This window comes from Homalodisca vitripennis, chromosome 4 (assembly GCF_021130785.1).
Source record: "Homalodisca vitripennis isolate AUS2020 chromosome 4, UT_GWSS_2.1, whole genome shotgun sequence".
Taxonomy (NCBI): Eukaryota; Metazoa; Arthropoda; class Insecta; order Hemiptera; family Cicadellidae; genus Homalodisca; species Homalodisca vitripennis.
This window is the reverse complement of record NC_060210.1, coordinates 20,641,213-20,655,717: the sequence shown is the minus strand read 5'-3', so window position 1 is coordinate 20,655,717 and position 14,505 is coordinate 20,641,213. Positions and strand designations below refer to the sequence as shown.

General features: G+C 35.0%; 1 protein-coding gene across 5 annotated transcripts in view; it reads left to right on the top strand.

The window, feature by feature from the left end:
• LOC124359021 overlaps positions 1-14,505 on the top strand; it is a 197,808-nt gene that overhangs the window by 57,926 nt on the left and 125,377 nt on the right. For all 5 annotated transcript variants that reach the window (XM_046811368.1, XM_046811367.1, XM_046811366.1 and 2 more), the window contains 4 exons: positions 298-419; positions 4,599-4,722; positions 4,989-5,146; positions 7,961-7,997. In XM_046811368.1, coding sequence (XP_046667324.1) covers positions 298-419; positions 4,599-4,722; positions 4,989-5,146; positions 7,961-7,997 — 441 coding nt within the window. The remainder of the gene's footprint in view (positions 1-297; positions 420-4,598; positions 4,723-4,988; positions 5,147-7,960; positions 7,998-14,505) is intronic.

The following is a 14,505-nucleotide window of genomic DNA, read 5'->3' as shown; positions in this document are numbered from 1 at the left end:
TATGATTTAACATTGATTTTTTTATACCACTGAATGATGGCAAATGTCCGGAAAAATCTTGTTTCCTTCAGAACTAGTTTGTTTTGCTCTTAGCATTTCAATTATGATGAAGAATTCCGTGAGTCAAAATATACTCTCATTGGCTGGCTAAAGGTGCAGGTGGCAGAATTATTTGAAGAAAGTATTTCTAAGTTATTCAAAAATATGACTTAAGAACAAAAATGTAAAGGGATAAAGTGCTATTTTAAGTGATTTTAATAGTGCTATATCATCCTTTTCTTTTGTTTTGTTTTCCAGGATGCCATCAAGGAACTCAACCAGATATGTCGAATACCTCACAAGCCTACGGCTATATGTCGATATCAAAACTGTTTGAAAATTAGCACTCATATCCTTCCATCAGAGTTGATCCACATAAGGTAGGTACTTTTTTATAAGAACAGAACAATGATTTGTGAAGTAATATTGTTTGTCATGAATATAGGATGATAAATACAGCCTCTTCAGTACTTTACAATATAATTCAGGAATACATTGATATTTAGCCTTGCAGATTTTTGAATATAAAATTATATAGTAGCTGAATAACAAACTACCCAATAATCACAAATTTAACTTCAGATATAAGTAAAATATTTTCATAATTATTTAATATTTTGAATTTATTTTAAAACATATACCGTATCTGTTTGCATATTTTAACAGCATTATATCATGTCACGTTTTATAGTTAGTTAAATGTCTTAGAAATAAATGTTGGTTAACTACAGGAGCAGAGAAAACTACTAAAGTTAGTAATAAGGTTTATGAATAATTTAGTAGTTTTACAACACAATATTTCCCTATTGTTTAAATTGTTCTATTCTCTTAACACATTCACTGCGGATGACAAAATTACCGGCGACAGAAAATGCGGGAATTTTTTGTTTTTTACTTATCCAAAACGGAGTCAGGATAGCCAAAAGGGTTGGCCAAGGTATCCCGGAAGCTTTGTTGGCAGGAACCAGTGACGTCATGTCCGTGCCGAGTCTGCTCGTCATTCGCACCGGGTGCCGGTCCCCATGTTTATGTGCTCGCAGCGGCACAAACACTCACGAATTACATGTATATAGTACATGAGTGACACGTAGATAGTGGGTACATCAATTACACGTATATATTACATATTAGTTTGAAAAATATACAACATCAAAAACAGTTAACACTCCCCCCTCCCCGAGTAAAAATTTGAAAAAAAACTGTATACATCCCCACCCACCACCAAAGACTAAAAACTACTTATTTGTCCTCGTGATACTTATCAAAGCAGTTCACACAGACCTGGTTCGTTAGGGCACATTGCACAATAGTACACTGTTTCCTTACGCTTGTCTTCAAGAACACGAACTCGAAAGTCATACAGGGACAGTCTATCTGAGTTGTACATGTTGTACAGGTAAAAAGAATTTACTACAACAACCTGGAGAAAGTGCATTTCATTGCAACTCATTGTCTTCATCAGATGAAATATTATCGTCACTAACATTATCGTCTTCCTCCATTATGAGTACATACACTTACACAGTCAACAGAGACTATAATCCACTCACAGAATATCGCAAAGCATACACAACAAATGAAAATGACGAATCGCACCAACTGACTCAAGGAAACAGGCACACCTCACTATGAGTGTTACAACCTTCCCGGGCAACTGCTCAGCTCACACTGAGGCAATATGAAAGCAGCTGCTGTATGCCGAGCTCGCTCGTCCACCGTCCGGTGCGCCATTTTCTTATGACAAGCATGCTCGTTACCCACAGTGAATATGTTAAATGATTTCTCAATCAAGTTTGTATTTGCAAACTTTAAAGGGAAATTTTGAGATGTAAGATGAACATGGATTTTGTTTATACAATTTTGGATTTGTTTGAAACACAAACTTATTGACATTTGTCAGTCTTTTTCTCAGTTATTTAAATAATTAAGATACTTTGGACCTCCGCACCCAGTTTGGCAATACTCACTGAGACAAAAATTGAAAACTGAATACAAATACTTATTTTAAACTCGTTTAAAACAAATACAAGTTTAATTTTGCATGTTGTTCTTTTATTAGACACATTTTCTTCTGGGATATTTTTATTTGCATGTTTAATAAGAAAAATGCAGCAATTTGCTCACGTACATAGTACATTTTACGAGGGTCGTCCATAAAGTAACCGCTGTTTGGGCGTGGCGCGATAAGTAGTGGGGGTAGCGCCGCCATTCTCACATCGGTGTGTGCAGCCGTTCAGTACGCTTCTAGCTGTGCAAGGGAGAGCATTGTGTGATCGCGCGTTCTTTTGGTACAACGTAAAAACATGAGCGCCGTGATAGAAAATCCCACCACGTGTGAATTATGTGGTGTAATAAGATTTCTGTGGTCAAAAAGTTACACAGCAGCTGAAATTCATCGTGAATTGAGTGCGGTGTATGGCCCAAACATTATGAGCGAAGATGTAGTCCGCCAATGCAATGGGGTCATACCGCTTCGCCAAGCAAGCCGAAGAAAGCTCGCCAATCTTTTTCAGCGAGAAAATTGATGGCTACAGTTTTTTGGGATGCTAAGGGCATCTTGCTCGTTGAATTTATGGAGCGTGGTACGACCATTACAGCTGCAGCTTACTGTGAAACCTTAAAACGGCTACGACAAGCGATTCAAAACAAGCGTCGTGGTCTTCTGACATCTGGTGTTGTGTTTGTCCATGACAACGCCCGCCCTCATACAGCTCAAAGAACGACAGAACTTTTGAAAAAGTTCAAATGGAACTTTTGACCACCCCCCCTAACAGCCCGGATTTGGCTCCCAGTGATTTCCATCTTTTCCCGTACATGAAGCGGTGACTTGCATCTCAGAGGTTTGCGAGTGATGAAGAGCTTCAAAACGCTGTAACATGTTGGCTACGTTCTCAGGCGGCAGATTTTTTTAAAGACGGAATTTAAAAAACTGTTAAAAGATATGATAAGTGCTTGAATTTGTATGGTGAATATGTAGAAAAGTAGAGAAAAGCTGCAGTTTTAACATTTATATAATAAAATTTTTGTATCTCAACTAGTTTATTTTTTATTTCCAAACGGAGGTTACTTTGTGGACGACCCTTGTACATCAGGTAGTACTGTAGTTGTATTATATTTTTTAAACACAGTTTTATATGCAGATTATATCAATTAGTAATCTGGAAGACATTTGTTCAAACTACATAGGTCATTTTTCAATACATTTTTCATTGAAGGAAAATTAAAATAACAAAAAAGTAAGTGTGACCAAATTAACTACGCATTTTTGCAAGCCTCTTGTCAGAAGTTGTTGTTGTCTCTCATGTGTTAACCCTCTCCCGGTCACATTAATTTCAGGCGCTCACGGCAGAACGAGACCTATTAATTCGCGGCGGCGCGTTACGGTGAGTGCTCAGCGGCCTATAAAATATTCTACGACATCAGAACCAACAGGCAAAGTGTGAGATGGCCCAAAATCACTGTAAAATAAATTTGGTTCTGTGTAAGTTATTGTGCGAGACCAGAGAGGGGGCACACGGCCGCATGTTTGTCGGCGACAACTAGTCGACGGCTCGCCCGGCTCAAGGTCAGCAACATCGTTTGACTCACCCGCACTCTCCAAATCACTTTGTTCAGTCAGTAATATATTATCGTCAACATCATTCAAATCACCAACACTTGATGCATCACTAACATCACTAATATCACTATTACTACACACCTCCCGATCAATCTCACTGTTGCGAAGCGAACACCTAAAATCAGCCATATTTACCACTCAACTACTGCCAAAATAATAGATAATAATTCGTTGTAATGGTTTCAATACTAAGAAGTAGGACTCCGTATAGGCTAGAAACTGTAATAGTTCAAATTAATGCCGATGGGAGGCAGCACCAGACGGACACAGTTGGTAATGTAGATCGTGGCGATTCGTGGCGTTTGACCTTCAGTGGCTCGGAACAGTGCGTGGTGATTCGTGGCTTGTGACCGGGAGAGGGTTAATTTAAATATTTCAGAAATCCATGTTTTCCATACTCCCAGCATTTTATTTATTGTTTTGATTACTGTCTAATTTTTGTAGTACATGTCCTATGTATTTTTAAAACATATCTTTTCTCTAAATAAATATTGTATTTTTATGTAAACAACATATTTTTAGAGTGATGTTCTTTTTTCATAGATATCTTTCCAAAATTTTACAAGCAAATAAAAATACAAGATATATACATTTTCACTTTCAGTAATAAACTTTTAATTGGTTATATAGTTTGAAAGTTTCATAAAATAAAAACCCTATATTGTTGAGGTCACAAGTAAAATATTTTAGTATTCTTATTCTCTTTTTTCCTTAAATATTTGGAAATCATTAATTATAAGAATAAAATTATAAAGTAAAATGAGCTCTCATTGTTCTTCACAATTTCCCTTTCACTTCAGAGGTATACATAACCTATGTATAAGTACAAAACAAAATATTTTATAACATTTTGAGGAAGATCTTATATTTTTCCAAATAACACACTTTTTATAATATTATCATGATAAACTTAACAGTATAGATTGTTGTCCATTTTTAGTGATCCGGATTTTGTTGGCTTTGTGCGAATGATCTGTGAAGAAAAATGTCATATAGAATTTCACATCTCCTGCTGGAAGGCCTATAAAGAATATGTAAGCGGTCTTAGTAGAATTAATGATAAGGTAAGTCAATATTTTTAGTGTATTATCTTGAATAGCAACTTATTAGACAAAAACGTGTTTCTATTGTTTTCTACCCTCAGCGAATTACCCTAATGTGGATACATGATTCTTTCTATTTTATAAAGTCATTGCAGTAATTTTTTTGGGGTTAATCTAATTAGATGTAGTACTGTTGTTACTTTGTACACAAACTTTTTACATTGATTTATTATAAAATAGCAGTTATAAAATATAAAAGTTGTGAAACTGATTCTTTGTGTTGTCAGGAAATGGTCGGTACGAAATGTGTCACGACTGACTGCATCAACAGTGCAGGGGAGCCATCGTTGATCACCACTATTGAGGTCATTGGAGCAGATGGACAAGTGAAGTCAATCAACAAGCTGGACACTAAAAATTCATCAAAGTCCATTAGAAAGGAAAAGTAAGTACATTTATACATTTTAACTCTTTTAACGCCTCATTGAAATTTTAATGAGTTTAATCTCCTGTCATACAAGGTATGAGGATTTCTTAAGTTTCACGGATTTGGAGAGTCCGATTGTGAAATTTTTATTTTATTTTATTTTGTTGGTACTCATGCTCATGATGTGTAATAAAATGTCCAGTTGTATTCGTTGTTTACTTTTTTTTAGTGATACCTGGTAAGGTTTAGCATGTTTTATAAACCCAGCAATTTTTGTTTGTTTGCAAATTTTGTGTGCAAAATGAAATAAAGCGTAATAAACTGTGGGAAATGTTAACAAAGGTCTATAGTGAGTCTGATTTGAGTAAAACAAAGGTTTACGAGTGGTTTGTTTCAAAATTAACCGTGAAGGCATTGAAGTTGATGAATGCTCAGATGCTCCAGCACATCAACTACCTATAAAAACATGAAAAAAATTGTTACGAACAGTCGACATATTACAATCAGAGAAGTAGCTGATGATGTTGGCATTATCAATTGGCTTATGCCATGAAATTGTTTAGAATATTTTGGGTATGAAACATGTGGCAGCAAAATTTGTTCCAAAATTGCTAAATTTTGAAAAAATACAATGATGAATAAAAGTATAATTAAGTATGCTTAATTATAATCAAAATTCACTCACATTTTTTCACTTTCTTATGATTTTATGACAAGCTCCTTAATTAGTTGTATGGAAGATGAGATAAAACTGTTTGTTACATTAAATTGTTATCATTAAAATTATTATTAAAATAAACTATTTACATTACATACAATTACCATTAATTTATTTTTTATAATTCACTTTTGTGCCAGTCTTTGAGTATCTTTGATATCTCAATGTCACTGTCCAAGTATCTGTCTACTTCTGAAGTATGCAAATTGTCTTGTTCTATGAGGTAGCGGAAGAACTAAAAACACATTCAACAACTATAAACAGTTAAACACTAAACATTGAGAACACAATACACAGAATTAAGCAGAACATTGAAGTGACACAAATTGAGCATATGGCAAAATGTAAACAATAATGAAACAAGCTATTTGTAGTTCCAGTGTGCAAACATAACGAATCAAAATGGAATTATTGCTCATAAGGGTGCACGAGGGCACAAAACTGCGATCTATTGGAAAAACAAACAAATAGGTGATCGTTAGAGTCTAGAAAGAGCACGAGTGCCGCTTGGGCAAGATTATTCATTCCCGCTCGGCCACAACGAGTGACACTCGGGAAAGTTCCCCAACAGGTTAAGCAGTCTACAGGCTATTAAAGACTTATCCCAAACATGTTTTAGTGAGTAATATAAGAAACGCATTAAACAACCTTGTGAGAAGAACTGTTTAGGTGGTACTCATGTGAGTGCCAGGACACATGGGGATTTCTGACAATGAGTTAGCTGACCAAGTTGCAAGATATGTGGTAAAACTCCCATAATTTACAAAAAAAAAAAAAAAACTCGTAGCATCAGATATGAAATCCATTGTAAAAATATGTTCCTAAAAGACAAGTGGAAAAGATCGTGGTCAGACATGACTGAAAATAAATTAAGAAAAATTAAGGAGACAGTAGTGCTATGGGAGTTCTTGAATTACATCAGCCACTGGAGGAAGTGGTTTTATGTTGCCTCAGGATTGGACATACTCTGCTCACTCCCGGTTTTGTAATGAACCGTCAAAATCCACCTTCTTGTCCTTTAATGCAATGTTCTTTTAACAATTAACCATGTTCTGATGTTGTGTAACTTATTTTCTCGGCAGAGAAGAATTCATCGTGTTCCTGCAACTTTGCCAGAATTGCTCAGAGATAACAATACTAATATAAACGATTGGCTCAGACTTGTTACTGGCCAGATTCTGAAGATTTGCGTACCTGATTATCTAGTAATTTATAATTTTTAGTGTGGGCTAGGTGAGCACCGTTACTGTTCACAAAAAAATATATATATCAAAACTGTATGTATATATATATATATATATATATATATATATATATATTGAATTCTTTTTCTGTAGTAATAAAAATATATCGAAATATGACATATTTCTGTACAGAAATGTACATAAACGTAAAATGTTAACAAAACACAAAGATGTTAGACGCCACCATATGAAAAAAAACGGGCCCATCGAAAAAAAAACGGACAATGATAACCTCTGTGTTTTTCTCCTTTATAAAAAAGCCAAAAACAGTACTGTAATAATTCCCCAGCCTCTATATTTTCCAGAAATGACTCTGTGTGACTTCTTATTACCAAAAATAAAGAGAACCTTAAAGGGCTGTCGTTTTACAAGCATAGATGACAATAAGAGTGCTTCTCTGAAAGAGCTAAAGACTATCCCAAAAATCAAGTTTGAGAAGTGTTTTGAGGATTGGAAGAAGCGCTGACACAACTGCATAATATCTATTAATGGGGACTATTTTTAAAGTAAAAACATTAATGTAGACAAATAAATAATATTTTTAATGAAAATTTCCATTACTTTTTGATCATAACTTGTATATCTGGTATGAAATGTATGGAGTATTCGTTTATATTTGCAATAAAACTATCCATAGGTGACTTTACTAAAAAACTGTTTCTCATTGGCCAAAAGAAATTGAATTTATTTTTCAAAAGGTACCTTTTACATATTATACAGCAATGCCTTCACTACTAATCACATTCCCTTCAATTTTTTATCATCTTAACTTTTACGACTTAATTACTGAAAATGTCGTTGTTCTTTAAACTTTAATTGCCATACGGTTATGATGTTACAATTCTAACAAAAGTATTTTTCATGTTTCAGGAAGAAAAAGACTGATAAGAAAGATGACAAAGACAAGGTAAATAGTATAGATTGTGTGAGATTAATTTTAATGTTAATATTTAATTCAATTTAATGCTGTGTGAATAATTGGAAATGAATTTGTTAAATCGTTGAATATTACGAGGGGTATTAGAAAAATAGGGTTCCCATGATTTTTTTAAATAGACAGCTCTATATTTCTACTTAGTGTTATACATCAATTTAACACGTAAAAGTTAAGCTATTTCTCCACATAATCACCGTTTCTGTCCAAACACTTTTGTAGACGATGCTCCAACTTTTCTATCCCCATGTGTAGAATTCTGCCGCCAATCCTTTGAGTAACTTCTTCCTTGACTTCATCATTGGTACTGAAGCGTTGGCCACCCAAGTGGTCCTTTAATTTTGGGAATAAGTGATAATCACTTGGGGCTAGGTCTGGGCTGTAGGGGGGATGGGGCACAATAGTCCAGCCAAAATTTGTAAGCAGTTATTGAGTTTGACGTGAGACATGAGGTCGAGCGTTGTCATGGAGAAGCCTCACACCACTGGACAATCTTCCTCTCCGGCAGTTCTGGATCGTGCGTCTCAGTTTTCTTAATGTGTCGCAATATCTGTCAGAGTTTACTGTGGTTCCTGTGAATGATGATTCTCCGATCATCAAGCAGTATTGCCTTAACTTTTTCAACAACTCCATCTGAAACTGAAGGCCGTCCACTTCGGTTTTCATTGTGAATTTCCATGCGGCCTTCACTGAATTCTCTACACCATTTCCAAACGTGTTGAACAGATATGCAGTTTTCCCCATAAACTTTGATTAACTGACGATGAATTTCAATAGACGAAATCTGTTTTGCATTTAAAAAACGTATCACAGCACGAATTTCGCATCTGGCGGTAATAACGACAGGGAGCTACATCTTCGAAGGCAGCTATGTCGGCACTGTTGGACGTAGCGAGGCGCGAGTGGTATGGATAGAGAGAGGGACAGCTGATGAGTAAGACAGTGTTGCCAGATTTCTCCCAACATATCGCATTCTGTCTCGGCGGCATAGGGAACCTTATTTTTCTAATACCCCTCGTATATAACGTATTTGATAAAAGTAGAACTGTTTTAATTTGTGATTCGTTAACTCTTAATTTTTATTAGAGTTAATTAGTTAGGTGTGATTATATTATGCATTGTATAATTCTCTGACTATAATATGCAGTTAACTTTTTATTGGTCATATTTGGTAATTGAGGTAGACCAAAAAGTTTTAATTCATCAAGGAATACAAAAATAAGTTTTAAAAGAATTTAAGTTTCAGATATTGAGTATAGTAATTAGATTGAATTTATGCACATCTCTTTGGGTAATTATCAGTGGTATAACACAAATTATTATCTCTGTAGCAATTTTAAACGGTATCAGGTAGTCTTGGAGGGATTAAAGATTTACCCTTTGAATGGCACAGTGTCACGAACATTAACTGTGTATAAAGTGGTAACGTTGCCCATGCTGATGATTTGTATATAGATAGTGTTTAATAATTTTGTAATTCTAGTCTTTCAGTTGTATCGTCACATTCAATAGGTTCCAAAAAAGATTAGTCTTTTACTTGCCAAAAGTGTTTTTACTTTTGTTGACCTTACGCACTAGAAGGCAGTATTTATAATTTGTCCTTGGAGCTCTACTGGCCACCGCCATTTTGTCGGAAGCACGGATTAATAATTGCTGTAATGTTATCTCAGCTCATATGTCCAGCTGTTCTGGTTAAGATATAATACATCCATAGCTTGTAAGGCCAGCACCACTGGCCACTAAATATACCAGTTATTTTATAATATTCTCTTTGTTTTATAATGAATGGTGAGTGTTGAAATCTATTGAGTAGCTGTTTTTTAATGTAATTTTTAGGTAAAGCAGTAAATTTTAAATTGGCCTATAACTCTTTTTCTAAACATTAACTGTGCAAATAAGATGACTGATGTGTAATGGGCCTATACACTGAAGTGGTAGAAAGGATAGAAACCTAGAAAATTTCACTAGAAGACGTGTGCTAACTATTCTTGACTACACATAGGTGTGTATTTTTAAAAGTTTTATTCTATAAAAAATGTAAAGACTGAAAAAAGTGTAAAATAGTTCATGTATGAGTATAACATAACTGTAAATGCTTACTTTATAATATTTTATTACATATCTTTGTTAACAATATATGCATGAGTTAAATTTCCCAAATGTATGCTTATCTTTGTATTAGAAAGATTGATTAAAAATAAGTTTTAAATTATTTTTCATATCTTCTTTAAACATTTTAAATTACTATGCGAATAACATGGATGATATTGAAAAATAATTCCAATCTGAGGAGGCAAACAACAAATAAGGCCGCTGAGCTGACAATGAAAGTAGTGCAGCCAGCTGTATTGGCCATACGAGTTGCAAGGATAAACTATGGCAATACTAATGCAAGCTGTCTGCAACCTCGGTGTGGCCAGTGATGCTGTCCTTTCAAGCGCAAAGGGTTAATAGTAGGCCAGGCGGTGTTGGAAGCCGTGGGCATTTCATTTAAGACCTATATAACAATACCATAGTGGTTTATATCTCAGAACATGTATGAGTTCTACAGTTTCTAACATAAAATAGTTATAATTAATCAAAAACATTACGCCAATTAATAAAGGAAACATACATTAAATTGGCAGACTACCGAATCAGTCAACCATCAGTCGAGATTAGGCCGCTTTCAAAATCAAATCAAAATCCTTTATTGCTCAAAATAACATTTTCATTCATTAGCAACGTCATTAAAGTATACACACAGGGCTAGCTTAACTAACTTATACAGTGTTACATGTTATGCTAAGTATACATCAAAGAAAAAAAAACAAAACTATATTTAGTCTACTATTTACAATTTATGCAAAAAAATCCTGGACACTGTAAAAGGAACCGTCGATGAGGAACTGTTTAAGTTATTTTTGAACAAGGTTAAAGAACAATCCACCTTTTAAAGCATCTGGAAGTGAGTTGAAAAGTTTAATGTAGTTGTAAAGTTACGTGTTTTTGAAAAAAAAGAAGTAGAATGTTGTGGAACTGGAATGTTAAGCCGGGTTCTAAGTGAATAATCTGAATTGGTGTTAGCTAGTGTCATAAAGTATTCATTCTTTTTTAAAAAAAACTAAAGATTCATAAATAAATATGCTTGGGAAAAGTAAGAATGTTGTTTTTAAATACATTTCTACAAGATTGATGCCTACTTAGCCCAAAAAATAATCCGCAAAGCTTGCTTCTGCAATTTAAAAATGAAATTGGTTCTGCAGTTCCTTCCCAAATTGGGAACTGCGTAAACAAGATGAGAATAAAAGCAGCCATAGTACAAAGTTAGTAGTAGTTGTGAATTAGCGAAAGAAGCCAATTTTCTCAGTGCAACAAACACGAACTTAGTTTTTTTTACTATTTTATTGATATGCAATTCAAATGTCAGGTTGCAGTCAAGTTGAAGACCTAAAAAGCTCACTGAGTCCACACATGATACCATGCACTCCCCTAGCATTTACCTGTAAGTTGTCCACAAAACTACGTCTAAGTGTGAAATTCAGAATATGGGTCTTGTCTGTGTTCACAATCATGCCATTTGAGGTAAACCATTGAAGAAGAGCATTGGATTCAAACAAAACCATTGATCTCTAAATCCACTTGATTGTGAGCTGTGACCAAAAGAGATGTATCATCGGCAAAAATACAAAGATCTGACTTTTTGGTGCAATGTCTAATATCGTTAATAAATACCAAGAAGAGAAGAGGAACCCAACACGGACCCTTGGGGGACTCCCATTTTAATGACCAGATCATTAGAACACTTTCTTCTTAAAATACCCTGGCTGTCCACAAAACTGATTTCAACTCGCCTGAGATCGACCGCAAAGATATGATGCTATCCAATCATGAGCTTCACCTCTGACGCCCCAGCCTCTGTAAGTTTACTTAACAGTAACGAATGGTCAACTAAATCAAACGCTTTGCTTAAATCGACGAAAAGGCCCATAGCACACATTTTTTTTATCCAGAGCAGTAACTACTTTGTCAATAAAACAGAACATTGCGTCAAGAGTACCTTTTTGTTTTTGAAACCCAAACTGATTACGGAACAAAATATTGTGCTTGTCAAAGAGTGATAAAAAGTCTAATTGAAAAAATTTTTTTTCAAACACCTCTGAAAATGTGGAGAGAATTGAGATCGGCCTATAGTTGTTACACTGCTCATTGCTAGCCTTTTTATAAAGAGGCTTTAACAATCGCAACTTTTAGAAGTGAAGGAAATGAACCAGAACAATAAAGAAAAATTTATCAAATGAACTAGTGGCTTTGTAAGTAAAATCTATACATTGCTTCAGAAGTTTGGACGATACTTTCGTCAAAACCTACAGAACTACTTGGCTTTAAGGATAGAACAACATTCTTTAACTCAGTCTCATCAGTAGGGAACAGAAACAGCGAAGAACTCACTGAAAGTTTGTTAGACAAAAGATCCTGAGCCATGCTGGTCTTAGCATTTAAACTTCTCCCCCAGGCTTACAAAATAGTCATTAAAGACATTTGCCTTAACAAAAGGTTCATCCACAGGAGTTCCAGTTGAATCCAAGATTCTTCCAATTAAGATCGTTTTTGAACTACTTCGATTCGTATTTTCATTTATGATGCCTCCACATCGCTTTAGGTTTGGATTGAGCATTTAGAACATACCCTAAAACCTTCTCAGATTTGGCTGAACGAACTGAAGCTCTAAAATCTTTCTTTAGTTTTAAATAAACCTGCCTTCTATGGTCAAGATAATCAAGATCTCTGGTCTGTCTGTGTAAAGATAACAGCTGCCGTCTTACGCTCAATAAACTGTCATCAAGAACAATCTTACATGTAGGCTTTCGTTTAATAATTTTTTTTCCTGCGAACAGGAAACGCCAAATCCATATAGTATAGCAAAATTGAAGAAAAGGCCTTATACTTACCGTCAAGTGTTGTCGAAGAAAAAACATCGTCCCAAGTTTCATTATTTAAAAAATTACTAAATGTGGACACATTGATGGCACTAAAATCGCGCTCAAGCTTAAACTTAACTTCAGAAGATGCATCACAATCAAGAGCCAGAGACAATTCTACTTTTTGAGCCTTATGATCAGAAATTTCAGTTTCTAAAACATAAGTGTGTATCAGGGATGGAGCGATATCAGTGTAAATCATGATCAAGAATTGATTTAGATTCTTTAAACTCCTCGGGTAAAAACATGCACTGTGTTTTCTTAAGTTAAAAGAACTCATCAAGCTTAGAATTTTATTAGTAACCAGAGTAGATTCAGCTACATTTACATTGAAATCTCCCAAAACAATTGTAGAGCAATTCTCCCCGACGATCCTGGATAAACAACTGTATGTAAGAGATCATAAAATTTATCAAAAGCACTCCCATCTGGAGAAGGAGGCCTATACACTCCTAAAACCAGAAGAGAACCAGGTCCAATATTCACACTAACTGCAGCCAACTCACAAACGCCTTCTACACAAAATCGACTTACATCTATGACAGTGAAGTTGAGAGAATTTCTTACAAACAAACACACACCACCCCCTGTTAATAGTCGAAGAGCGACAATAGGACGAGGCGATTGTTAGTTCATTTAGATTAACCATGGAGACATCTTCATTTTTAAGGAAGTGTTTCAGTAAAGCAGACTATGTCCGGCTTTTCCAGATCAACCAAAACCTCAATGGAAATCAAATTGCATATAAAACCACGTACATTTTGATGGAGCAATCGTAAAGTTCTGGATTTATTTTCGGATTGTCTTAAGCAAGGAGTATAATAGGGAGGCACTATGGCTGCTTTATCAGTCTGTCCCCAATTTCTAAAAAAATATTCGAGTTCTTTTCATTGTGTTTTTTGATTCCAAATTTACATGTCCTCAATGCAGAAGTTTGACATGCTTGAGAGTTCCATCTAAACGTTTGAATTTGAATGTTTCTGTTGGAAACTAAAACTGGTATTTGTTGTGGAGTATTCAAAACCCGTGGGGAAAATCAGACTACTTAATTGAGAAACAATTTTTCTTTTCCCTGAATAATTAAGATGCAAGCCATGACTAGTTGTAGAACTTACGGTCAGCCAGTAAATCAAGAGCTAAAAATGTACAATGCTCAAACCTTGACGCAAGACTTACCAACTCATCATTTATTGTTTTAATAATACCATTCAGGGAGGGTTTGTCAAACCTAAGAGGAAGGGCTACAATAATTACCTTAAGTGCAGTAGTATTCATGAGTAAGCCCTCCAACTCACCAACAATATCCTGTTCACAGTGTCCATTATTTACAATATCATTTGTACCCGCAAAAACTATTAAAGTATCATTCGAGCACATGGGCTTTACAATAGTTTTATAGTCTTTAATTACATGTTTTAGCGTCCCATTTGGTTTGAAATCTACACAAAAATCATAGTTATGGGGGACAGTTGGACAGAAACAGCCCACTTAGCCCCTCGCCCATGGCTGTCAGCTAGAAA